Source organism: Oncorhynchus keta, chromosome 29, assembly GCF_023373465.1.
Source record: "Oncorhynchus keta strain PuntledgeMale-10-30-2019 chromosome 29, Oket_V2, whole genome shotgun sequence".
Classification (NCBI taxonomy): domain Eukaryota; kingdom Metazoa; phylum Chordata; class Actinopteri; order Salmoniformes; family Salmonidae; genus Oncorhynchus; species Oncorhynchus keta.
The window spans coordinates 31,781,930-31,808,215 of NC_068449.1; the positions used below are offsets into that span (position 1 = coordinate 31,781,930).

The 26,286-nt window shown below is 41.8% G+C and overlaps 1 protein-coding gene across 5 annotated transcripts; it reads left to right on the top strand.

The window, feature by feature from the left end:
• g2e3 (G2/M-phase specific E3 ubiquitin protein ligase) lies at positions 1 to 25,243 on the top strand. 5 transcript variants are annotated; one of them, XM_052486432.1, is made up of 16 exons: positions 50 to 146; positions 627 to 1,008; positions 4,974 to 5,063; positions 5,190 to 5,287; positions 5,509 to 5,610; positions 6,141 to 6,265; positions 6,524 to 6,692; positions 6,950 to 7,056; positions 7,225 to 7,341; positions 9,752 to 9,876; positions 10,019 to 10,130; positions 10,483 to 10,784; positions 11,860 to 12,041; positions 12,959 to 13,131; positions 23,501 to 23,712; positions 23,895 to 25,243. In XM_052486432.1, exons 3-16 carry the CDS (start codon positions 5,018 to 5,020, stop codon positions 24,140 to 24,142), a joined length of 2,118 nt encoding a protein of 705 aa, XP_052342392.1. In that variant the 5' UTR covers positions 50 to 146; positions 627 to 1,008; positions 4,974 to 5,017; the 3' UTR covers positions 24,143 to 25,243. The 5 variants fall into 5 exon arrangements, with proteins under 5 accessions (XP_035599174.1, XP_035599175.1, XP_052342392.1 ...); XM_052486433.1 differs by having other exon boundaries at positions 56 to 146; positions 715 to 1,008; XM_035743281.2 differs by lacking the exon at positions 627 to 1,008 and having other exon boundaries at positions 1 to 146.
• The last annotated feature ends 1,043 nt before the right edge of the window (positions 25,244 to 26,286 follow it).

Here is a 26,286-nt window from a genome sequence, read left to right on the forward strand (position 1 = left end):
GGAAGACACTTTGACTCCTCCCATTTCCGAATGTTTCGGTTCGGTTTGAAATTTAAACACCAAAGTAAGAACTTGAAGAGCGACGAGGGAAATTTTAAAATATTGGAAAAGCTGACACTTTTGATTAAGATAGAAATCGAGTAAAAGTAAGATGCACGTTTACAAGACACGAATATACTCAATTTGTAATGTAGCTCGTTGGCTATAGTTTAGCTATGCACGTCTAATTTAGTTTACAAATTTGATAACGTTAGCTTGCCAACGTTAGCCTATGGTATGCATTTTTTTGCATGAACTAGCTAGAATGTACAGCCAAAGTTAGCTAAATAACGAAGACGAGAGAGTAATTGGGTCATTCCACGAATTCTTAAATCTCGTTGCTACATGCAGATACCATTTGAGGAAGCCTATACAATGAGAGTTTAATCTAGTTAATTGAACTGTTAGCTAAATGTGCATACGTTAACTACCTAGCTACATACCCATAGCTCTAGGGTGTATTCATTACTTTGGTTACAAAGCGTTTCTAAATGACACGGGGAGGGACATACCTGAATATGTCCAATATAAATGATTTTAGTTGCTGTTAAAACAATGACTGTATATTTTCACACACATGTATACAGTACAGGAAACCATCCAGGGTGGTGATGCTAGTCGGGCGTGCGGGTGCAGGCAGCGAACGGTTGAAAAGCATGCATTTGGTTTTACTAGCGTTTAAGAGCAGTTGGAGGCCACGGAAGGAGTGTTGTATGACATTGAAGCTCGTTTGGAGGTTAGATAGCACAGTGTCCAAAGACGGGCCGGACGTATACAGAATGGTGTCGTCTGCATAGAGGTGGATCAGGGAATCGCCCGCAGCAAGAGCAACATCATTGATATATACAGAGAAAAGAGTCGGCCCGAGAATTGAACCCTGTGGCACCCCCATAGACTGCCAGAGGACCGGACAGCATGCCCTCCGATTTGACTCACTGAACTCTGTCTGCAAAGTAGTTGGTGAACCAGGCAAGGCAGTCATCAGAAAAACCGAGGCTACTGAGTCTGCCGATATATGTATGTGTGTGTGTGTATATATATACAGTGCCATGCGAAAGTATTCGGCCCCCTTGAACTTTGCGACCTTTTGCCACATTTCAGGCTTCAAACATAAAGATATAAAACTGTATTTTTTTGTGAAGAATCAACAACAAGTGGGACACAATCATGAAGTGGAACGACATTTATTGGATATTTCAAACTTTTTTAGCAAATCAAAAACTGAAAAATTGGGCGTGCAAAATTATTCAGCCCCTTTACTTTCAGTGCAGCAAACTCTCTCCAGAAGTTCAGTGAGGATCTCTGAATGATCCAATGTTGACCTAAATGACTAATGATGATAAATACAATCCACCTGTGTGTAATCAAGTCTCCGTATAAATGCACCTACACTGTGATCAAATCAAATCCAATTTTATTTATATAGCCCTTCGTACATCAGCTGATATCTCAAAGTGCTGTACAGAAACCCAGCCTAAAACCCCAAACAGCAAGCAATGCAGGTGTAGAAGCACGGTGGCTAGGAAAAACTCCCCAGAAAGGCCCAAACCTAGGAAGAAACCTAGAGAGGAACCAGGCTATGTGGGGTGGCCAGTCCTCTTCTGGCTGTGCCGGGTGGAGATTATAACAGAACATGGCCAAGATGTTCAAATGTTCATAAATGACCAGCATGGTCGAATAATAACAAGGCAGAACAGTTGAAACTGGAGCAGCAGCACAGTCAGGTGGACTGGGGACAGCAAGGAGTCATGATGTCAGGTCGTCCTGGGGTCAGATGGTGATGTGATGGTCTCAGAGGTCCGTTAAAAGCGCAGAGAGCATCATGAAGAACAAGGAACACACCAGACAGGTCCGAGATACTGTTGTGAAGAAGTTTAAAGCCGGATTTGGATACAAAAAGATTTCCCAAGTTTTAAACATCCCAAGGAGCACTGTGCAAGCGATAATATTGAAATGGAAGGAGTATCAGACCACTGCAAATCTACCAAGACCTGGCCGTCCCTCTAAACATTCAGCTCATACAAGGAGAAGACTGATCAGAGATGCAGCCAAGAGGCCCATGATCACTCTGGATGAACTGCAGAGATCTACAGCTGAGGTGGGAGACTCTGTCCATAGGACAACAATCAGTCGTATATTGCACAAATCTGGCCTTTATGGAAGAGTGGCAAGAAGAAAGCCATTTCTTAAAAATATCCATAAAAAGTGTTGTTTAAAGTTTGCCACAAGCCACCTGGGAGACACACCAAACATGTGGAAGAAGGTGCTCTGGTCAGATTAAACCAAAATTGAACTTTTGGCAACAATGCAAAAACGTTATGTTTGGCGTAAAAGCAACACAGCTCATCACCCTGAACACACCATCTCCACTGTCAAACATGGTGGTGGCAGCATCATGGTTTGGGCCTGCTTTTCTTCAGCAGGGACAGGGAAGATGGTTAAAATTGATGGGAAGATGGATGGAGCCAAATACAGGACCATTCTGGAAGAAAACCTGATGGAGTCTGCAAAAGACCTGAGACTGGGACAGAGATTTGTCTTCCAACAAGACAATGATCCAAAACATAAAGCAACATCTACAATGGAATGGTTCAAAAATAAACATATCCAGGTGTTAGAATGGCCAAGTCAAAGTCCAGACCTGAATCCAATCGAGAATCTGTGGAAAGAACTGAAAACTGCTGTTCACAAATGCTCTCCATGCAACCTCACTGAGCTCGAGCTGTTTTGCAAGGAGGAATGGGAAAAAATGTCAGTCTCTCGATGTGCAAAACTGATAGAGACATACCCCAAGCGACTTACAGCTGTAATCGCAGCAAAAGGTGGCGCTACAAAGTATTAACTTAAGGGGGCTGAATAATTTTGCACGCCCAATTTTACAGTTTTTGATTTGTTAAAAAAGTTTGAAATATCCAATAAATGTCGTTCCACTTCATGATTGTGTCCCACTTGTTGTTGATTCTTCACAAAAAAATACAGTTTTATATCTTTATGTTTGAAGCCTGAAATGTAGCAAAAGGTCGCAAAGTTCAAGGGGGCCGAATACTTTCGCAAGGCACTGTGTATGTATATATATATATATGTGTGTGTGTGTGTGTGTGTGTGTGTGTGTGTGTGTGTGTATATATATGTATATACGTGTGTGTGTGTATATATATATATATATATATATATATATATATATATATATATGTGTGTGTATATGAATACACAGTTGAAGTCAGAAGTTTACATGCACCTTAGCCAAATACATTTCAGCTCAGTTTTTCACAATTGTTGACATTTAATCCTAGTAAATATTCCTTTTCTTAGGTCAGTTAGGATCACCACTTTATTTTAAGAATGTGAAATGTCAGAACAATAGTAGAGAGAATGATTTATTTCAGCTTTTATTTCTTTCATCACATTCCCAGTGGGTCAGAAGTTTACATACACTCAATTAGTATTTGGTAGCATTGCGAACAACTTTTGGGAACTTTGTCAGGTCCATGCTCAAGCCTCGGACTAGTCACGAAACGTGGTGATGGCTTCAATTGTGAAATCACGTTGAATAAAATGATATTCGAACTTACTCTGCAGACTGTCCATGGTGTTTCTCATTCAGCTGCTCGAATTTTGAAACATGTCCACAGGAACGTATTGTTTACTCAACTTTTAGTGCTTTACTGAAGAATACATTTTTATCACCTGGCACATGCACAGAATGATGTTAAACACACATTAGTATGTGTCCATGGTGTGCAAGTGCCTAGGGTCATGACGAAACATCTTGATCGCTTCACACAATCGGCTACATTTAGACATGCAGGCCAATTCTGATCTTTATTCACTAATTGGTCTTTTGACCAATCAGATCTGATTGAGAAAATCTGTATTTAGGCAAAATATAAATGAGTGGGAAAAATGTCAGAATTGTGCTGCTTGTCTAAACACATCCAGACCAGCTTGTTGGTTTAATAATACTACTTCCTGTGGATATTTTGCCCCAATTTTGGACCAGCTGAACGACTCCATGGACAGTCTGGCGAGTAAGTTAAAATATAGTGTTATTCCCAGACAACTGGTAAATTAAGTTCAAATGTGATTTTAAGGAAAATTCTGGCTTTCAAGGTTAATTTCCACAATTTTGCAGGCATTTGTTTTAGACTGTATACCAAGAATTAGTGTCAGTCTGATTTATTAGGCAAGCCTTGGACCATCTTTGGCTGCATGTGTGTTAGACGCATGCACATGGACCAGAGCTAACACAATCACAGAGAGTGGGCCCTTGCCCACCAACAAAAAGTAAACAATGGAGACAAAGTATACCAAGACATTTTCACATGCAAATAGCACTTATTGGTATGATGTATCTGTAGTGCTCAAGGAATTACATTCCATGCAACAGTAGAGTGTTTGAGGTGGGCTTGATTCAGCTGGGGGTTTGTACTTTTGGGACTATTCCATTGGCTCCATTCTACAAAGCAAACTAGCTTAGGTGAAATGACATTTTATTTGTCACATGCTTCGTAAAAAACAGGTGTATACTAGCAGTGAAATGCTTACTTACAGGCCCTTCCCAACAATGCAGAGAAAATAATCTAAATAAATAATAGAACAATTATAACACAAGTAATAAATACACAATGAGTAACGATAACTTGGCTATATACACAGGGTACCAGTACCGAGTCTAGTGTATGTGATGAGTCAAAAAAGTAAGTGCAGAAATTGTTAAATGTTTAACTATTTAGCAGCCTTATGGCTTGGGAGTAGAAGTTGTTCAGGGTCCAGACTTGGTGACTGGAATCAACAGTCTTTGACCATTTGTATGGCCTTCCTCTGACACCGCCTGGTATAGAGGACCTGAATGGCAGAGAGCTCAGCCCCAGTGTGTATTTGACAGTCTAGTATCTTGAAAGTTCTCTAATACAGCTATGACATTCATTTTTCAGGCAATTTCCACGTGAAGAATTACGTTTCGGTCTGACTATTGAAAATGAAGAGGAGGATTCGAAGATCTGAGCAGGAATACTCAATAGACTGTGAGTGATCAGTATGAAGGCCATTATGTTGTTGTAGTATAACATTTTGATGACAATGGTGAACGAACACACGCGCATGATCAAACCACCCTAGCAGAAAGTTATGATACTTCTCTCTATTTTAAGGTTGTGCACTTTGTAAACTCAATGAAAATTGTCCGGACAAATATGGCGAGAAGATCACACTTAAGTCACATGAACTCACCGTGCACTACTTTTGCCTGGTAAGAGAGAGGGAGTGTGTTTGTGTGTGTATGCTAGAATTACTCATTGCCAAAGTAATTGATTATGGCCTAGCTTGGACCAAAATAATTTCTTCATTGTGGAATATCATTATTCAAACAGTAGCAATCTATTTGTTTTATTGTTCAGTTGTTTACGAAAGGAAGCTTAAATGTACAGAATGTTTTCGGTGTCTGATTAAAAAAAATAAAAAATATTCCAGCTGATGTCAAGTGGAGTGTATCAGCGTGGAGAGGAAAACGAAGGCATCTATGGCTTCTTGGTGGATGATATCAAACAGGAAGTCAGCAGATCCTACAGACTAGTAAGTCAGTGTGTTCATTCATGTTGAGTGAGTATTTATATAGCCTACTTTACTGTTTCTTTATAGGCTAGGTACCATTCACCCTCTTCAGCTGAGCGGGCACTTTCACGCTTTCTGTCATAGAGATACGGTACAAAACACACACAAACATGTGTTCTATTTAAATCTGTGCTTGCCATGGCCCGCATGGTCTCCGAGCTGTTTCAGTAGAATAGAGTTTTACAGAGTGGCTTGACACACCAGGTAGAGGTCAGGAGCTTGATCACTCACCGAGCAGAACTGCTGCTCACCCCTGCTGAGAGACCACTGAAAGTAGTGAAGTCTGTACAAGTTGTTTAGTATGGTGTACATTTGTATCAGGGTTAGCCTAATCCTAAAGTGTTTGTCCACTCCAAGCCCAAGTAGCATTTTTATCACGAGAAACGTTTTTGATTTAGCCTTCAATAGTTTCTGGTTGCTTGGATTCTTGTTCAAAAACGTTATTGTGTCGTCAATGTACATTTTTGATTTCTGTGTACCTTGTGTTTTAGAAGTGTGCAGTCTGCAAGAAGAACGGTGCCTCAGTTGGGTGCTACATCAAAAGCTGCCGGAAAATGGTCCATTTTCCATGTGGCAAACAACACCAATTCATCTTTCAATTCACAGACCCATTTCCGTAAGTGACCATGATTATATTTTACCAGTGTGTTTTGTGTCTAGAGATTCTAAACATAATCCACAGCAGCCATGGCAAACGAAGTAACAAGGGAAGAATTCTGCTCCATTCTAGTTTTTGAGATTAGAAATATATCCTTTATTCAAAAATAATGGTTAAGTCTTATGGGTCTTCATCAGAATGAAATCCGCACTCTTATCTCACAGAAACAGAAATGTTATTTAATGCTTTGGTGCACCTCTGCTTGTTTTTCCCCAGCTCCTACTGCAAGGATCACAGTCCCACCCAGTCGCTGCCAGTCTCGTCCTGTGTCAGTGAGCCCCTGTCTTGCTCAGTGTGTCTGGATCCCATAGAGGCCGTTCTCTCCTACTCCGTCCTCAAGTGTCCTGCCTGCCATGGCAGCTGGTTTCACAGAGACTGTGTGCAGGTACTTACATCCAAACTAGCATTGACCCTCTTGAGTGAATGTGTGAACACATTATTTATAAGCAACTTCATACTATATAGAAGGTGTAACAGGGCTTTACATAGTGTGGCATAACCCTTATTCCAACCTCTATCTAGCCTTACATTGGCATATAAGTGGTTTGTGAAGCACCTATACAGAGGGTTTATGAATGCTTCATAAAACTGTTAATTGTGACTGCATGCAGTCTCTTATCTATTTTCTATCTATTCCACCAGAACCAGGCTCACAGTGCTGCCATGTTCTTCTTCAGATGCACTCTGTGCAACAACAAGGACATGTTCCAGCAGGAGATGCTCAGGATGGGAATCCACATACCAGAGAGGTATTAGTCACCTTCTAGAACATTATACATCACTGTGCCTTTTCCAGGGTCTACAGAATGTGTGATGTGTTGGGGGTGTTGAAAGCAGAGCAGAAGACTCATTTCTATTGTATTAGTGTTGTGGCATTATGAGTTTTAGCTAAAGTATTCTGTATCTGTGTGCCATAGAGATGCAGCCTGGGAGCTGGAAGAAAATGCCTATGGAGAGCTACTGCAGGTGTACCAACACTGTGATGCCAATAAATGTCTCTCCCACAGTGGTCGGACAAACTCTTCACGCACTGGGTAAGCTCTACTGTAGTGTGGGTATGGCTGAAATGGTTGACTGACAAAAAATGTGTTTATTACTCAAATAAATTTGAGACTAATGAATGCGATTCCATGCTTCAAGACTGCTTTGGTCACGTGGACTGGAATATGTTCTGCATTGCTTCCAACAACAACATTGACGAATACGCTGATTCGGTGAGCGAGTTCATTAGAAAGTGCGTTGACGATGTCATTCCCATAGCAACGATTAAAACATTCCCAAACCACAAACCGTGGATTGATGGCAGCATTCGCATGAAACTGAAAACACGAACCACCGCTTTTAACCAGGGAAAGGTGACCGGAAACATGACCGAATACAAACAGTGTAGCTATTCCCTCCGCAAGGCAATCAAACAAGCTAAGCGTCAGTATAAAGACAAAGTAGAGTCACAATTCAACGGCCTAGACACAAGAGGTATGTGGCAGGGTCTACAGTCAATCACGGATTACAAAAAGAAAACCAGCACCGTCACGGACCAGGATGTCTTGCTCCCAGGCAGACTAACTTTTTTGCCCGCTTTGAGGACAATACAGTGCCACTGACATGGCCCGCAACCGAAACCTGCGGACTCTCCTGCAGCCGACGTGAGTAAAACATTTAAACGTGTTAACCCTCGCAGGGCTGCAGGCCCAGACAGCGTCCCCAGCCGCGTCCTCAGAGCATGCGCAGACCAGCTGGCTGGTGTGTTTACGGACATATCAAATCAATCCTTATCCCAGTTCCCACATGCTTCAAGAGCGCCACCATTTTCCCTGTTCCCAAGAAAGCTAAGGTAACTGAGCTAAACGACTACCACCCCGTAGCACTCACGTCCGTCATCATGAAGTGCTTTGAGAGACTAGTCAAGGACCATATCACCTCCACCCTACCTGACACCCTAGACCCACTCCAATTTGCTTACCGCCCAAATAGGTCCACAGACGATGCAATCTCAACCACACTGCACAATGCCCTAACCCATCTGGACAAGAGGAATACCTATGTGAGAATGCTCTTCATCGACTACAGCTCAGCATTTAACACCATAGTACCCTCCAAACTCATCATCAAGCTCGAGACCCTGGGTCTCGACCCCGCCCTGTGCAACTGGACTTCTTGACGGGCCGCCCCCAGATGGTGAGGGTAGGTAACAACATCTCCACCCCGCTGATCCTCAACACTGGGGCCCCACAAAGGTGCGTTCTGAGCCCTCTCCTGTACTCCCTGTTCACCCACGACTGCGTGGCCATGCAAGCCTCCAACTCAATCATCAAGTTTGCGGACGACACTACAGTGGTAGGCTTGATTACCAACAACGACGAGACGGCCTACAGGGAGGAGGTGAGGGCCCTTGGAGTGTGGTGTCAGGAAAATAACCTCACACTCAACGTCAACAAAACAGGAGATGATCTCGGCGTACACATCACAGACAAACTGAATTGGTCCACCCACACAAACAGCGTCGTAAAGAAGGCGCAGCAGCGCCTCTTCAACCTCAGGAGGCTGAAGAAATTCGGCTTGTCACCAAAAGCACTCAGAAACTCCTACAGATGCACAATCGAGAGCATTCCGTTGGGCTGTATCACCGCCTGGTACGGCAACTGCTCCAACCACAACCGTAAGGCTCTCCAGAGGGTAGTGAGGTCAGCACAACGCATCACCGGGGGCAAACTACCTGCCCTCCAGGACACATACACCACCCGATGTCACAGGAAGGCCATAAAGGACAACAACCACCCGAGCCACTGCCTGTTCACCCCGCTATCATCCAGAAGGCGAGGTCAGTACAGGTGCATCAAAGCAGGGACCGAGAGACTGAAAAACAGCTTATATCTCAAGGCCATCAGACTGTTAAACAGCCACCACTAACATTGAGTGGCTGCTACCAACACACTGACTCAACTCTAGCCACTTGAATAATGGGAATTGATGGAAATTGATGGAAAATATATCACTAGCCACTTTAAACAATGCTACTTAATATAATGTTTACATACCCTACATTACTCATCTCATATGTATATACTGTACTCTATATCATCTACTGCATCTTTATGTAATACATGTATCACTAGCCACTTTAAACTATGCCACTTTGTTTACATACCCTACATTACTCATCTCATATGTACATACTGTACTCGATACCATCTACTGTATCTTGCCTATGCCGTTCTGTACCATCACTCATTCATATATCTTTATGTACATATTCTTTATCCCTTTACACTTGTAAACGGTAGTAGTTTTGGAATTGTTAGATTAGATTACTCGTTGGTTATTACTGCATTGTCGGAACTAAAGCACAAGCGTTTCGCTACACTCACATTAACATCTGCTAACCATGTGTATGTGACAAATAAATTTCATTTGATTTGTCTCGTATGTCTTTTTGGTTTTCAGATGGTTTCAAATATTGCGCTGCATGCTCTGTGGCTCAAGAGGTACACACCGAAAGTGTGCTTCCCTCAACGCTTTTGAGACTGACTGGGCTTGTGAGGACTGTGCAGCAGCTGTGGATGCAACAGGTGGTCTATTTGCCGTACTGTCTTTGTTTTGGTCTAACTGGACAGTGAAGTTATGACCAGACCAGTTATGATAGAACTGATTTTTATTATGGTGTGTATGAAGTCTCTACATTTGTTATAATCAGTCTTCTTTCTTGTTTAGCTTCACTACCCAGACACACTGACTCTCCACAGCCCGCTGGGCAGAGAAGAAGCAGGTCTTCGAAAAGGAGTCTTATCCTGACCCCTCGCCAATCACCCATAGTCTGTAAAAGGTACTGTACGTTATTGTCTAGCATTGTCTTTAGACAAAAATCCATGGTGCCCTTCGGTCAGGGGCTGGTCTATTGATAGTGCTGTCGGCCCTGGACCACACATTGTCCCTGGAGGCATGGGTTCAAATGCGCCATTTTGCATTCTATGTCCCTCTCTCCATATCTCAATAACTACATATTCACGGTATCTATCAATAAAAACTAAATACGTACAAATAATTATTATTATTATTGGCGACATAGACCAAGTCCATATGTTTTCCAGAGCAATTGTTTAGTTTTTCATTACATGCTGTGCTAAGAACACATCAACCATATTGGAGATAAACAGATTGTTTTTAATGATGGGTAGGCCATCGTTGTCGGGAAGCTCTGCTAAAGAGATCCTACAGGAGCTTGCCAGTCAGATATCACAGCACCACCCGTCCATGCCAGTGGTGGTGAGTGGGAACAAGGTCCTGGAGGCTGCCATGGAGCTAGTGAAGAGGAGCGACTTCAAGCCATCCAATGCCCTGGCGGTGAGATTTACAAGCAGCAAGCACATTCCCAGCTCTGGCAACACCCGACACTTCCTCAGCCTCCTGGTGCAGCAGCTGCAAAACACCATCTTTGAAGGTCCCGATGGTGCCAAGAACCTGACTCTCGATGCACAAGGTGGGTCAATAACTCCCCCCCCTGTACACAACACGCTCCAGCTCTCTATCATAAACTCACACTACCACCATCCCTTGCTGAGTCTGGTGTCATAAACTCACATTCGTAGTTATGTTTTGGTCGTGCTGAGCGATGAATGCTTTTTGTGTTCGGTTATAAAAAAAAGAATCACAGATATTGGTTTCGATTATTGGGATTGAATGCTGTATCAGCACAGAATATAACAATTAATAAAAGTCCCATGATGATAGTGACTGCCCATTACTACAAGCCACTTAATGACCATTTATTCACTTTTCTTTCATAAATTATTTCAGTTGTGTATTTTACATTTGTTGTATTTGATGACTTTATTATTTCATTCCAAGTCATCTTATCTCTATAAAGCTGCCTATGCTGTTTGACAAAATCACTATTTTGTAATTCTTCAAAGTAAATAAAGCATACTTTTATGACTGCTGAATACCAACTATCAATCACTTAGATTTAGTATTTTTAGATGGAGATACCTCTCGAAGCAACAGCTGCTCTCTATATCCCCTCACAATCTATTTCTGTCTGTGTTACTGTAAGAGCTGTGCTAGGATCTGTCTGTTACTGTAATATCTGTACTAAGATCTGTCTGTTTCACTGTAATATCGATCGTGCATTTTTCCATCTCTTCTGTAGCAGGCGTAAAAGAAACACAGACCGGACAAGTAGATGCGCAATGGATTATGGTCATTGTTTTTTTTAATTACCACGTTTTATGCGCTAAACTATGTAGAATATTGGCCTGTTGGAAACTACAACTCCCTACTACATTGCCCAGTTCAGGCTAGATCTGATTTATCTCTAGAGAAACTGTACCATATGCGCATTGATCAACAAAAGTCACCAACAAAAAAAGAGAGAAAAAAATATTGAACCGGCGTTGGTCAATTAGTTGTTTTAAAAACAAAAAATTAACTGAAAATGTGGTTAATCTCTCAGCAATACATTTTGGAGTTACATTGTTATCAAACACGGGGGATGTGGTTTCTATAGGTTCTCAGCTTCTATGTATTGTCTCATTTCTATGTCATGTTTTTCCTAGCTCTGAGGGAGGATGTCTACTTTGACGTAGGGTGTCTGCTGTCCCTGAGTCTGATCCACGGGGGACCTCCTCTGGGCTTCTTCTCCAGGGCTCTATACCAGCACCTGTTCAACTTCCCCAGGGATACTCCTCTCACTGTGGAGGACATGGGCAACACTGGATTCACAGACAAAGTCAAGAAGGTACATCTTTTACCATGTCTATTATTTCTCTTAGATGCTGAATAGATTCTAGATAGATTATTTTTAAATGTGGGGCAGTCGCACTTCTCCCCCCCAAAATAGTTAATAATAGTTAATAATTGGATAGGACAGATGGAGGAAAGATAAAGATACCGCTATTGCAGAATATGACCGCTGGACCACCCTATGGCTACCTATTCATTGCTAAATCATTGCCACTCAAAAAATATGAAACATTTTCAGTGTAAACTTAAACGACTAAAACCAAATATGAAGTATGAAAACATAATGAACCTAATATATTTTTAAATAAGATCATCTTTGAGAACTAATAATTGACAAATTAAAAACTAGACAGTCAGGCAGAATAAAAAATTCCCCAAATATCATGGTTTGACATTGATCTTGTTATAATGTTTGAGTCACTCAGATTGCATAAGAACGCAAGCTAGGAAACTAGCTTGAAAACCATAGTCTTCTCTCCGCCCTGTAGCAAAATGTGTAGAATTGCAGGAAATTGTCTTTAAAACAGCAACATATAAAATGTTCAGTCGGATACCATGCCATTGGCCACAGCCACTACCACACCCCCATCATGCCCACCACCTAAGCCCCGTTTTGTTCCAGAAAAACCCTGGCGTGACAAGTTACAATGTATATTTGTAGCGTTTGATGCATTGAGTCTTGGGCGTTTTCAATTAGGTAAATGCAGATAGCTGCGTCATGCTTCAGCATATTTATTTAAAGCAGCTATGCTGCATCAGTTGGTTTACAGGTCATATTATACATTTTTCTTAGAATGTCCTTTAAAAATGTCAACAGAAGTGACCTCACAGTCATTCTCACAGAAAGAAAGAAAGAAATCCCAGGGGAAACACTGAAAGGCTTTAACTCATTTGCCAACTCTTTTTCTTCAGATTCGGGAATCTAGATCTTTGGAGGAATTGAGAGAGGCAATGCAGTCAGCTTCAGAATACCTGGAAGTGGCTGGGTGCATGAGACCAGTTGACAGCCTTTCTGACAAAGACACACTTGTTGAAGATATTGTGAGCTTCCACCTAATCACAAGACTGCAGTTACCCTTCCAAAGGTTCGTAATGTCAATGTTTTTACGATTACCTTTTTGACCGTTTCACCGAGTGATGCACCGATATAACATTTCTGGCTGATACCGATATCCAATATTTTCCTTGGCCAAAAAACGATACCGATATATAAAAAAGAATTGCGGCCTTTTAATCATTATAGTACAGTTAAATAGTTAACACACACACATGGACGCAGCGGTCTAAGGCACTGCATATCAGGGCAAGAGGCGTCACTACAGTCCCTGGTTTGAATCCAGGCTGTATCACATCCGACCGTAATTGGGAGTCCCATAGGGCAGCGCACAATTGGCCCAGCGTCGTCCGGGGTAGGCCGTCATTGTAAATAAGAATTTGTTCTTAACTGACTTGCCTAGTTAAATAAAGGTTACACACACAACACCACACTGACCAAAAAGTTATTTTGTTGGCATTTACGTACACTACCATTCAAAAGTTTGGGGTCACTTTTGAAAGAAAAGCACATTTTTTATCTATTAAACTAACATCAAATTGATCAGAAATACAGTGTAGACATTGTTAATGTTGTAAATGACTATTGTTGCTCGAAACAGCTGATGTTTTACATCTACATAGGCATACAGAGGCCCATTATCAGCAACCATCACTCCTGTGTTCCAATGGCATGTTGTGTTAGCTAATCCAAGTTTATCATTTTAAAAGGCTAATTGATCATTAGAATCCCATTTTGCAATTATGTTAGCACAGCTGAAAACTGTTTTGATTAAAGAAACAATAAAACTGGTCTTCTTTAGACTAGTTGAGTATCTGGCGCATCAGCATTTGTGGGTTCGATTACAGGGTCAAAATCGCTAGAAACAAAGAACTTTCTTCTGAAACTCATCAGTCTATACTTGTTCTGAGAAATGAAGGCTATTCCATGTGAGAATTTGTCAAGAAACTGAAGATCTCGTACAACGCTGTGTACTACTCCCTTCACAGAACAGCGCAAACTGGCTAACCAGAATAGAAAGAGGAGTGGGAGGCCCCGGTGCACAACTGAGCAAGAGATGGCCTTCTAGGCAGAGTTGCAAAGAAAAGCCATATCTCAGACTGGCCAATAAAAAAAAAAGTTTAAGATGGGCAAAAGAACACAGACACTGGACAGAGAAACCCGGAGTCGCCTCTTCACTGTTGACGTTGAGACTGGTGTTTTGAGGGTACTATTTAATGAATCTGCCAGTTGAGGGCTTGTGAGGCATCTGTTTCTCAAACTCGACACTCTAATGTACTTGTCCTATTGCTCAGTTGTGCACCGGGGCCTCCCACTCTTTCTATTCTAGTTAGAGCCAGTTTGCGCAGTTCTGCGAAGGGAGTAATACAAAGCATTGTACTAGATCTTTGACGTGTGTCTTTTTTGACATGCAAAGAACCAAACAGCGTTCCGTAGTATGTTGTGAAGCTAATAGCAGTGACGCTATTACTGTGTAACTCCAGTAGGGCAACATCTGAAAAATAGAGCACTTGGTAACGTTAGTGTGTACCGGTGCTCGACCAATCGCGAAAGCCAACATCACCCACGACAGAGAACGGTTGATTGTCAAAGGCAATGAATCCCATTATCTTGGCGTTAATGGATTTCAACCTTTGAGTTGTCTCGCGGAAATTTTCTTACTCTTTCAAATGACTGCTAGATCCACACAGCAGACATTGTGGGCGAGTTTAGAAATGCTGTGTTGCAAATGTAGCGCAGACCTTTATTGCCGTCATTACGTCATGTACGTTATATAGGTATGCACGTCAGCTTTGACATCGGTTTTGCACATCAGCATTGAACTAGACATCGGGCCAATACCGATGTTGGCATTTTTAGCTAATATCAGCTGATTCCGATATGTTTACCGATATTTCATGCATCCCTAGTTTCACCATTTCTCAATTTGTTTTTATTGTTGCTCAAACATACAGTTCCAGTCAAAAGTTTGTACACACCTACTCATTCCAGGGTTTTTCTTTATTTTTACTATTTTCTACATTGTAGAATAATAGTGAAGACATCAAAACTATGAAATAACACATATAGAATCATGTAGTAACCAAAAAAGTATTAAACAAATCAAAATATATTTTATATTTGAGATTCTTCAAAGTAGCCACTGTCGTGGTAATTCTAATCAAAGGGAAGAGAGACTGCAGATTATTTTAAACAACACTTTATTATAAAATTTGCTAAATGGAGAATCAACCATCTTCTTAACCTCTTGAAGCTAGGGGGCACTATTTTTATGTTTGGAAAAATAACGTTCCCAAAGTAAACGGCCTATTTCTCAGGACCAGATACTAGAATATGCATATAATTGACAGATTAGGATAGAAAACAAAATAATGTCTGTGAGTATAACAGAACTGATATTGCAGGTGAAACCCTGAGGAAAATCCAATCAGGAAGTGCCCTCTTATTTTGAAACCCTTCTGTTCCTATGCATGCCTATCGTCCATTTAAAGTGATATCAACCAGATTCCTTTTTCTGTGGCTTCCCTAAGGTGTCAACAGTCTTTAGACATAGTTTCAGGCTTTTATTTTGAAAAAATTAGCATGAAAGATCACATTGCGTAAGTGGATAGGTGGAGGCTCTCAGAGTGAGTTTTTGCGCTACACAGTAAAGCGGCCATTGTTTCTCACGCTGTTATTGAAAAACCTACACACTCGGTTGATATATTATCGAATATATCTTTTGAAAACTACCTGAGGAATGATTATAAAAAAACGTTTGACATGTTTCTGTGGACATTAGCTTCGGTTGAATGTTTGAAGGGGTAAGGGACTACAAAAATGTTGGGAGCCACTGCAATAAGGTAATGGTAAAATATACTAGAGAGGGGTGTCCCTCATTCAGGGCAGCGTTCTCTCCCTCCTTCTCGTGTTCCAAATTACACTAATTATACATTTCTTTGTAATTATTACAATGCCCATTTACAGTTGAAGTCGGAAGTTTTTCACAATTCCCAACATTTAATCCTAGTAAAAATTCCCTGTTTTAGGTCAGTTAGGATCACCACTTAATTTTAAGAATGTGAAATGTCATAATAATAATAGTAGAGAGAATGATTTATTTCAGCTTTTATTTCTTTCATCACATTCCCAGTGGGTCAGAAGTTTACATGCACTCAATTAGTATTTGGTAGCATTGAGTTTAAAGGTTGGCCTTGCAATACATCCACTGGTACACCTCCAGTTGACTCAAATGAAGTCAATTAGCCTATCAGAGGCTTCTAAAGCCATTATATAATTTTCTGGAATTTTCCAAGCTGTTTAAAGGCACTGTCAACTTAGTGTATGTAAACTTCTGACTCACTGGAATTGTGAAATAATCTGTCTGTAAACAATTGTTGGAAAAATGACTTGTGTCATGCACAAAGTAGAAGTCCAAACCAACTTGCCAAAACTATAGTTTGTTAACAAGAAATTTGTGGAGTGGTTGAAAAACTAGTTTTAATGACTCCAACCTAAGTGCATGTGTACTTCCGACTTCAACTGTAAATCTCACCCATTGTCTTCAGTGTTTCTAGTGAAGGTGAGAGGCCTCACCAGAAAGTCAGAACAGAGATCATAGGTCAGTCAGCCCTATTAAGTATTTTCTTTCCCCGTTCTTCCAAACCCATTTAAAAGATTTCAAATGTGACCCAACACACCTCCAGGCTGTGTAAGGGCTATTTGACCAAGAAGGAGAGTGATGAAGTGCTGCATCAGATGACTTGGCCTCCACAATCACCAGACCTCAACCCAATTGAGATGGTTTGGGATGAGTTGGACCGCAGAGTGAAGGAAAAGCAGCCAACAAATGCTCAGCATATGTGGGAAATCATTCAAGACTGTAGGAAAAGCATTCCATGTGAAGCTGGTTGAAAGAATGCCAAAAGTGTGCAGAGCTGTCATCAAGGCAAAGGGTGGCTACTTTGAAGACTCTAAAATATAAACTATATTTAGATTTGTTTCATATTTTTTGGGTTACTACATGTGTAATTTCACAGTTTTGATGTGTTCGTTATTATTCTACAATGTAGAAAATAGTAAAAAATAAAGAAAAAAACCTTGACTGGTACAGTATATTCAGTATATACACGTGACTATTTTAAACTGTTAGAATTGTACCATACAGCAGCATACCACCCTGCATACCACTGCTGGCTTGCTTCTGAAGCTAAGCAGGGTTGGTCCTGGTCTGTCCCTGGATGGGAGACCAGATGCTGCTGGAAGTGGTGTTGGAGGGCCAGTAGGAGGCACTCTTTCCTCTGGTCGAAAAAAAATATCCCAATGCCCCAGGGCAGTGATTGGGGACATTGCCCTGTGTAGGGTGCCGTCTTTCGGATGGGACGTTAAACGGGTGTCCTGACTCTGAGGTCATTAAAGATCCCATGGCACTTATCGTAAGAGTAGGGGTGTTAACCCCGGTGTCCTGGCTAAATTCCCAATTTGACCCTCAAACCATCACGGTCACCTAATAATCCCCAGTTTACAATTGGCTCATTCATCCCCCTCCTCTCCCCTGTAACTATTCCCCAGGTCGTTGCTGCAAATGAGAATGTGTTCTCAGTAAACTTACCTGGTAAAATAACAGATAAATAAACATTCGGAAAGTATTCAGACCCTTTGATGTTTTCCATATTTTGTTACGTTACATTTATTCTAAAATGGATTTGTCAATTTCGGCGTAATCCACATGGATGCGTTCCCAAGGTGTAGCAGCCCAGGACCATGGATGAAGAGGTGCAGCAGCAGGCTTGTTGCGAACAGCTTCACAAGGTGAGCAGTGGCCTACATGCTGTTGAATGTCCTGATCCAGTCCAGGCCACCACAGATAACTGCGAGCGAGTGCTTTCATTCGAGTGATCCCTGGATGTCCCTCATGCAGGTCAGATAGCAGTCTCCTCTGGGATTTGTGAGGTACCACCACCATTGATCCCCACAGAACACACCCTTGATCAGTGGACAACTGGTCTTTCTTGTCAATTAATGGACGAAGGTTATCGTCATTTACGAAGGTTGGCCAACCGCCTAATGTTAAGTCCAAGACTTTGGAAAGCACTGGGTCTTTCCTTGTTTCCTCTGCTATGTCAGAAGCAGATATGGGCAGGTCATCAATGAGAGAGTTCTGGAAGACTGCTCTATCATCTTCACTGTCAGAGTCACTATTGCATGGTAGTCTTGATAGTGCATCGGCATTTGCGTGATCACTGGATCGTCTGTACTCAATCTCGTAGTCGTAGGTTAACAATATCAGAGCCCAACGTTGCATTCGAAGTGCAGCAAGGGTTGGTATAGCTGATTTTGGTCCAAGGATGGCCAACAGAGGCTTGTGATCTGTCAGCAGTTGGAACTTCCTTCCGTAGAGGTATTTGTGAAACTTCTTCACTCCGAATATTATGCTCAGGGCTTCTTTCTCAGTTTGAGCATAATTTTTCTCACTTGGTGACAGAGTCCGTGATGCAAATGCAATAGGGTGTTCTTCACCTGACGGTAGAACATGTGAGATGACAGCTCCTACTCCGGAGGGAGATGCATCACACGCGAGTCTCAGCTTCATCTCTGTGTTATAGTGGGCAAGCCACTTGCTCTTTAGCAGACGCTGTTTGCAAGTCTTGAATGCTTCTTCGCATTGTGGGGACCAATTCCACTTTGTATCGGCCTGCAGCAGTTGGTGAAGCGGATGCAACAATGTGGACAAGTTTGCCACAAACTTTCCGTAATAGTTCAGGAGCCCCAAAAATGACCTCAGCTCTGAGATATTTGTGGGTGCTGGAGCGTTTACGATTGCTTCCACCTTGCTGTTGGTTGGGTGCAGGCCTTGTGCATCAATCCAAGATACTCCACTGAGTCCTGGAGGAACTCACACTTGCTGCGTTTCATTCTCACTCCGTATTTCTCCAGTCTTGACATCACTTTGTCCAGCACTACAAGGTGCTCTCCAATGGTTGGTGCTGACACGAGGATGTCGTCCATGAAGCACACAACATGGTCTATACCGTCCAAGATCTGATCCATTGTTTGTTGGAATATCGCTGGAGCTGTCGAGATTCCATAGGCCAAGCGATTGAATCTGAATAGCCCCTTGTGTGTATTGATGGTCAGATACTGTTCTGACTCCGGATCCAGCTTCAGTTGCTGATAAGCGAATGCCAGGTCCAGCTTACTGAAAACCTTCCCACCAGCTAGAGTGGCAAACAGATCTTCAGCGTTTGGTAGTGGATATTCCTCTGGTAGTATGCAGCGATTTACTGTGACCTTGTAGTCACCGCACATTCTGACGGTCTTGTCTTTCTTTGGGACTACAACAATCGGAGCTGCCCAGTCGCTCCTCGCTACTTTCGTTATTATGTTATTCTTCTGTAGGCGGTCCATTTCCTTCTCTACTGCTTCCTTAAGAACATAGGGAACTGGACGTGGTTTGTGAAAGATAGGCTTGGTTCCTTCTTGCACTCTGACTTTTGCTGTGAAGTCTTGTATTTCACCGTAGCCATCTTTGAAAAGTTATTTGTGCTTCTCCAGCATGTTAGTGAGTGTAGCCTGACTCACTGGTTTGTCATTTTTCAGACTGAAGATTTCTCCCCAGTTCAACTTGATCTTTTGTAGCCAGTTTCTGCCTAGCAAGGCTGATTTTTCTCCTTTAACAATGACAAGCGGTAGCGTCCACTCCTTCCCCTCATACCGGACTGGTACCTGGATCTGCCCTAACAAAGGAATAGTGTCACCAGTGTATGAAGAAAGGCGGATGGACGCGGGCTGAAGAGGGCACTCTTTCCGTTTTTCTTTGTAGAGTCTCTCTGGAACCAGGGATACAGACGCTCCGGTGTCCAGCTGCATTTTTACTGGTTTTCCCGCTAACTCCATGTTGAGATAGATTCCATCTTTTAGTTGTTGAGCCGTGTACACTGTGAACAGTTCCACTACTGTTTCAGTTGTACCTTCCTCGTCTTGTGCGTCTGACACTTTGTGCGCTCTTGCCGTGCGTTTCGAGGCTTTTCGAGGCACACTCTCTGTAAATGTCCAACCTTTCCACAATTGTGGCACTTTTCCTTTTGGAATCGACATTCACTGTGCTAATGATTATCTCCCCCACATCTGTAGCAACTTGGCTTAGACCTTTGAGATGTGGGCTGCTTTGTTCTTGTGTAACCTTGAGGACGGGACTGAAAAAAGTGTGACTTTTGTTAGCTTTTTTCACCACGTGCATCACTGACCTTGTGAACACCTTTCTGACGTTCTGCATGTCCCGATAGCTCAATAGTATCCCTGTGGGCTAGCTCGAGTCAAAGTGCTATATCACAGGCTTTCTTAAAGGTCAGGTCCTTCTCTGACAGGAGCCTTCTGTGATATGCTTCACCTGTGAGACCACATACAACCTTGTCTCGGAGAGCATCATCAAGAAATCGTGCAAACTCACATGTACTTCCCAGCCTTTTCAAAGCAAGGATGTAGTCAACCACGGTTTCCCCTTGACTCTGGTGACGTTGGTAAAATCTGAAACGTTCTGCTTTCTTTCCATCTTTGATTTCATTTGCAACCAGCCAACGCTCAAAACGCTCCAAATAGGAATCAAAATCCTCTTTTGTAGCCTCAAACTCTGGTACTCGACCAATGGTTGCCATTTTCACAGTTAATTGTTCAGTTTCCTTATATTCCTTAATTTTCTGAATATTCATCTACTTCTTCACTTCAGAAGTTTCTGCAATTACTTCATTCACTGCACTCATTTGTATTAATGTACACACCGTGTTACGTCTCTTCTTCCTTTTTTTTCCCCTTGACAATATTTCTCCACTGAGATCGCCTAATTTCAATGGGTTCAATGACAGTTTATTTTATTTAACCACCAGGGGGCAGTGTCGCTATTCTGGACTCCAATAGTCTTGCTACTTGGCAGCTCCTGAATACTGTACTAGCAGTGCTAGCAGTGCTTAGCCCTCTCTACTGGCGAAAGAAAATAAAAAATAACTGACGAATTACATAATTATTTTGAGTTTCATTACTCACGCAACATTCTTCCCTTCAAGCAATGTTGTTATGTAGTTTAATCCCATCCTCGTCGCCACTGTAATATTTGTGTTGTGGAGAAATGACCAGGCAGGAGACGGGAGTACAGTTAGTTGTCCTTTAGTCAAAAACCCCTCGTGCTCTACAGTTCCCGGCATTCCAGTGCATTTCCTATTAGGTGTAGTAACGTAACACTGCCGTAATGCATTACTGCTTAGTAACAGCACAGTAACTAATATAAACAGATGTAGATTCCAGATACTACAGTCACCTCCCTGACCAAGGCCTTTCTCCCCTGATTGCTCAGTTTGGCCGGGCGTTCAGCTCTAGGAAGAGTCTTGGTGGTTCCAAACTTCTTCCATTTTAAGAGTGGCCACTGTGTTCTTGGGAATCTTCAATGCGGCAGACATTATTTGGTAGCCTTCCCCAGATCTGTGCCTCGACAAAATCCTGTCTCAGAGTTATACAGACTATTCCTTCGACCTCGTGGCTTGGTTTTTTTCTCTGACATGCACTGTCAACTGTGGGACCTTATATAGACAGGCGTGTGCCTTTCCAATTTTTTATTTTTATTTTTTAACCTTTATTTAACCAGGCAAGTCAGTTAAGAACATATTCTTATTTTCAATGACGGCATAGGAACAGTGGGTTAACTGCCTGTTCAGGGGCAGAACGACAGATTTGTACCTTGTCAGCTCGGGGGTTTGAACTCGCAACCTTCCGGTTACTAGTCCAACACTCTAACCACTAGGCTACGCGCCGCCCCAAATCATGTCCAATCAATTGAATTTACCACAGGTGGACTCCAAGTTGTAGAGACACCTCAAGGATGATCAATGGAAGCAGGATGCACCTGAGCTCAGTTTCGAGTCTCATAGCTTAGGGTCTGAATACTTTTGTAAATAAGGTATTTCTGTTTTTCATTTTAAATACATTGGCTAACATTTCTGAACCTGTTTTCGCTTTGTCATTATGGGGTATTGTGTGTAGATTGAGGAAAAAGTCAAGGGGTCCGAATGCACTTTAACTATGTTTAAGACATTGTGAGCCTGGTTTTTGTTAGCTGTATGTCAAAGGGCCAATGCAGCCATTTCTGGGTGACAATTAAGTACCCTACATGCTGACCAGACCAGACCGGACACGTCGCGTGCGTTGCAAAATAAGTTTAGAAATCCATGTTATTCAGTTATTGCACCCACACTGCTGCACGCGCCAGCGAGCATCTGCGATGCCAAGGGCTAAAATTGAACTCCTTTCTATTTCTGACGCAAAACACGCTGCAAGTCCTGCCTCTCCCATCTCCTCATTGGTTTATAGAAGCAGGTACTCACAGGCCATCTCCTCATTGGTTATACCCACGTGGGTGATTGAAAGACGAAATGTTTTGCCGGTTTTCGTGGTAAAAGTGTAGATGCCAATCACCCTATAAGTTCAAAGATGAAAAGGCCTGGAAGGAGGAAAGATGACTAGAAACGATTAAGTTGGACGTTTTAAGTGTGGATTCATTATCGGAGTAGAGGACCTTGTGCATTTCAGGTAAAATAACAACTCAATGTTTATATCCCAGGACAAATTAGCTAGCAAAAGCAAGCTAGCTAAATATGACAAATTAGCTAGCAAGTGCAAGCCAACTAGCTAAATTACCATACATAATAATAATATAATAATAATATATGCCATTTAGCAGACGCTTTTATCCAAAGCGACTTACAGTCATGTGTGCATACATTCTACGTATGGGTGGTCCCGGGGATTGAACCCACTACCCTGGCGTTACAAGCGCCATGCTCTACCAACTGAGCTACAGAGCTATCTATACATGTTTAATGCTTTTCGACCTGTCCCCAAATGAATGTCATTGGTTCAGTTTGTTTTGATATTTTAACCTGTGTGTCGTGATTGTGCTTGGTGTAGGGGGACAAAATACATTTATGCACGATGGCGCACGCCCGCAGCCGGTTTGGGTTCAGTGTTACAGTGTTTTCAATTAAAATGGTAAAAAAATAAAACAAAATAGCTTCTTAGCAAAGAGCAATTTCTCAAGCAAGAGTTTTGCTAGAACTGTCTGGTACTGGTCTTGTGGGGAGTGGAAAACGTAAAACTAGCTGTTATTGGCAGAAAGGTTTGAAACTCTTTCTTATTGGTTGATTAACTAATTTACTGCTTGGTGATGTCACCAGGCAGGCCAAAACTGGCTGAGATTTCAGGCGGTCTTTTCAAACAGCTCTTAAAGGGAATTATCATAATTTTCACCGTTTTATTCCAACCTCATAGTGTGGAGATAAATATATATATATATATATATATATAACTCAGGAAGATCACAATTTGGATTTTACTTTATTTTAACTATATTTTGTTGAACCTTTTTGTGTTTTTAGGTTCTGTGAAGGTTTGAAAACCCTTGGTGTGTTTGACCAGGTCCAGATGTTTCCGGGGGCCTTTGTTAGTCTGTTCTGTTCCTCTCCTGACAAGCTGACTGCTGAGACCATGTCTGCCCTCTTCACTGTTAAGTTTTCAGAACAGGAAGAGACCACAGGGAAGGAGAGTGCTGTGGTCACCTTCTGGAGACACTACCTAGTGGAGTGTGAAGGTACTTTGACCTCCAATGACTGATTGATTTATGTGATGATTAAAAATACACACTCAAAGGCCATTCAGACAGTGTACACTACTATTACAAGTCTATTCAGTAAAACTAACACAAGCACATGCATGTCCCTGTCTGTCTCCATATATTACCCATCCTCACCAGTCTCTGTTCACTGGTTTCAGTTGGCAGATGTGCAACATCGCTAGAGGACGTGCTCATCTATGCCACATCCGCTGATGTGGTGCCAGCCATAGGGTTCAGCCCCAACCCCACCTTATCCTTCCTCAACCCCCTGGACCCTGCCGGGGCCTTTCCCAAGAGCCAACCCAGCTCTAACCACCTGGTGCTGCCTGTGGTGCCATCCTACCAAGTCTTTAAGAAGAATATGGAGTATGCAGTGTGCCAGCTCACAGTGATGCAGGCCATTTGATCACAGACCGTCTTGTTCTATATGAACACAGCTTTAACAGACTATTACTGAACATGAGGGACGTGTTTCATTCGGATTTTGGACTTCAATTTAAAAGGGCTCAACCTCATAGACTTTTATAGAAGATTTGGGTAGGGTATTTCCATCATGACAGATATGCATTTTCTATTATAGGCTTCAGCTGTTGAATTTCAGGAACAATTTTACACTACTTTAATAAATCAGACGGATCACGGTAGGTGCTACATTTGTTTGAATGGTAATGTTTGTTGCTTCATTTGGGATTCTTAGATGTATTTTATGTTGTACATACTGAAGTGTGTATCAATGTTTTCTGTAAAGTTAATTATGCTACTGTTGATGTTTTTGTGATTGTTTTAGCTTCCTTGTGTTGGCTTTGTGTTTTATATTTTTAGTAACTTTACTCATGCCAAATAAAATGTTTGCATGTTATATACTTAGGGGAAAAATCTCAACCATCACAGCAGTATTCAGAATGTATTAGGTGCTGAATCCACTGATATGCACTTATAATTTTGCAGTCATCTCTCCTAGTGAGGGTTTTGGAAACCTATTTGAATCATGCAGACCAGTGATGTGATATATATACACACACAAAGAATCCAAGAGTAAAGTGGGGCTACTCGTCATCGAAAGTTGTGGTAGCAACACCCAGAGGTTCAGTAGATGGGGATATTTAGGAGACTTAAAAAAAAGTGGTATCCAATTGGTAGTTACAGTCTTGTCTTATCGCATACGGACTCAGGAGAGGCAAAGGTCAAGAGCCGTGCGTCCTCCAAAACGCACCCGACTGCAGTGTGCAATTCAGGGCCAGGCTCAATGTGGGCAGTCAAATGTTTGACCCCATCCACTTTTTTTTTTTTTTCATCTGAGGTTTGACAGTCACACGTTGAATACAAACGTATGTCATTTTTGAAGATTGTAAGAAATATTAAAGTGGTACCAGCAGATGTGTTAACTCTTTGTTTCATGCTATATTTGATACAATCTACTGATAGGGTTGCTGTGAAAAGACTTGTCATGTACTGTTAAAATTGTGTTGATAAATGTTATAAATGTAATTATATTTCATTGAGCATATATACAGTTACTACCTATCCTGATTTGCCATTTACTTTCCAAATGAGAATGGAGACAGACTACTGCTTGTTCTGTGCGTGATTTCCTACAAGACAGGAATATACTGACAAGCTGAATGTGCTTTGTACATGAAGTTATACCAGCTCCAGTAAAGAGATCAGAGACGTGGGTGACTTCTACATCTTTACTGAACAACATGAAACCATTAACACCACAGACAAAAACAAGGTTTGACCACACCTCAACAATGGCTTCAATCCTGCTCCTCAAAAGAGGCAAAGACACTAATTCTTGTCAACTGCCTCCACATAGAACATCTCAAATTCTCTCTGTAACATGAATGGTTCCTCGAGGAGAGTGTTTTCCTCTTCATACAAGCGTAGTTCTTTAAAGGTTGTAATGCGGTCTTCCCCGTCCATCCCCATTACACTAGGGAGGGAAAACAGTGCCTTTAAAACTGAGTTCGCACCACCTTGCTGCCTCTAGTGTGTCCCTGAAAAGAACATCTGCTTCCTTGAAGAAAAAGGAAGAATAAATATTAAGAGTAGTACCTCATTGGGTGATCAAGTCAAACTACACCCCACTTTCACAATGCCACTATTACTAATTGGGTTTTCAGTGATATGTAGAACTACTCAACAAGTCATCACAACTATTATATCTTGCCATGCATCAAGCCTTCAGCATTATACACAGTAGACTATATACCCAGTTCACCATGCATTTTGTTTTCAGTATTGTCTAGAAAGGAAACAGATTGTGGTCATTAAGTAATGTAAGAGAACCTCTAAAGATGTGTGTACAAGAATGCACCTTACTTTAGCTAATATCCTATAACGTACCTGATCCTGCAGAGCTGGATGCTGATGTGACATGCAGAGTTTTCTTGGGGGGGAGGGGGACAACTTCTACATATTCCTGAAATATATTGGAAGGGGGTTAAGTCTTTAAACATTGGTTTATGACTACCACTCATCCTATGACACCTACCTGTAGTGCGTTTTGTTTTCGCCGCCTTTTTCAATCTTTCAACCTCTTCTTCA

What these genes read in the sequence shown, in the direction of transcription:
- g2e3 (XM_035743281.2), top strand. Translation starts at nt 5,018, where the DNA reads ATGAAGAGGAGGATTCGAAGATCTGAGCAGGAATACTCAATAGACT. An exon ending in GCAGGAATACTCAATAGACT is followed by an intron (nt 5,064 to 5,189) that starts GTGAGTGATCAG and finishes CTCTATTTTAAG; the next exon opens with GTTGTGCACTTTGTAAACTC. An exon ending in CCGTGCACTACTTTTGCCTG is followed by an intron (nt 5,288 to 5,508) that starts GTAAGAGAGAGG and finishes AAAATATTCCAG; the next exon opens with CTGATGTCAAGTGGAGTGTA.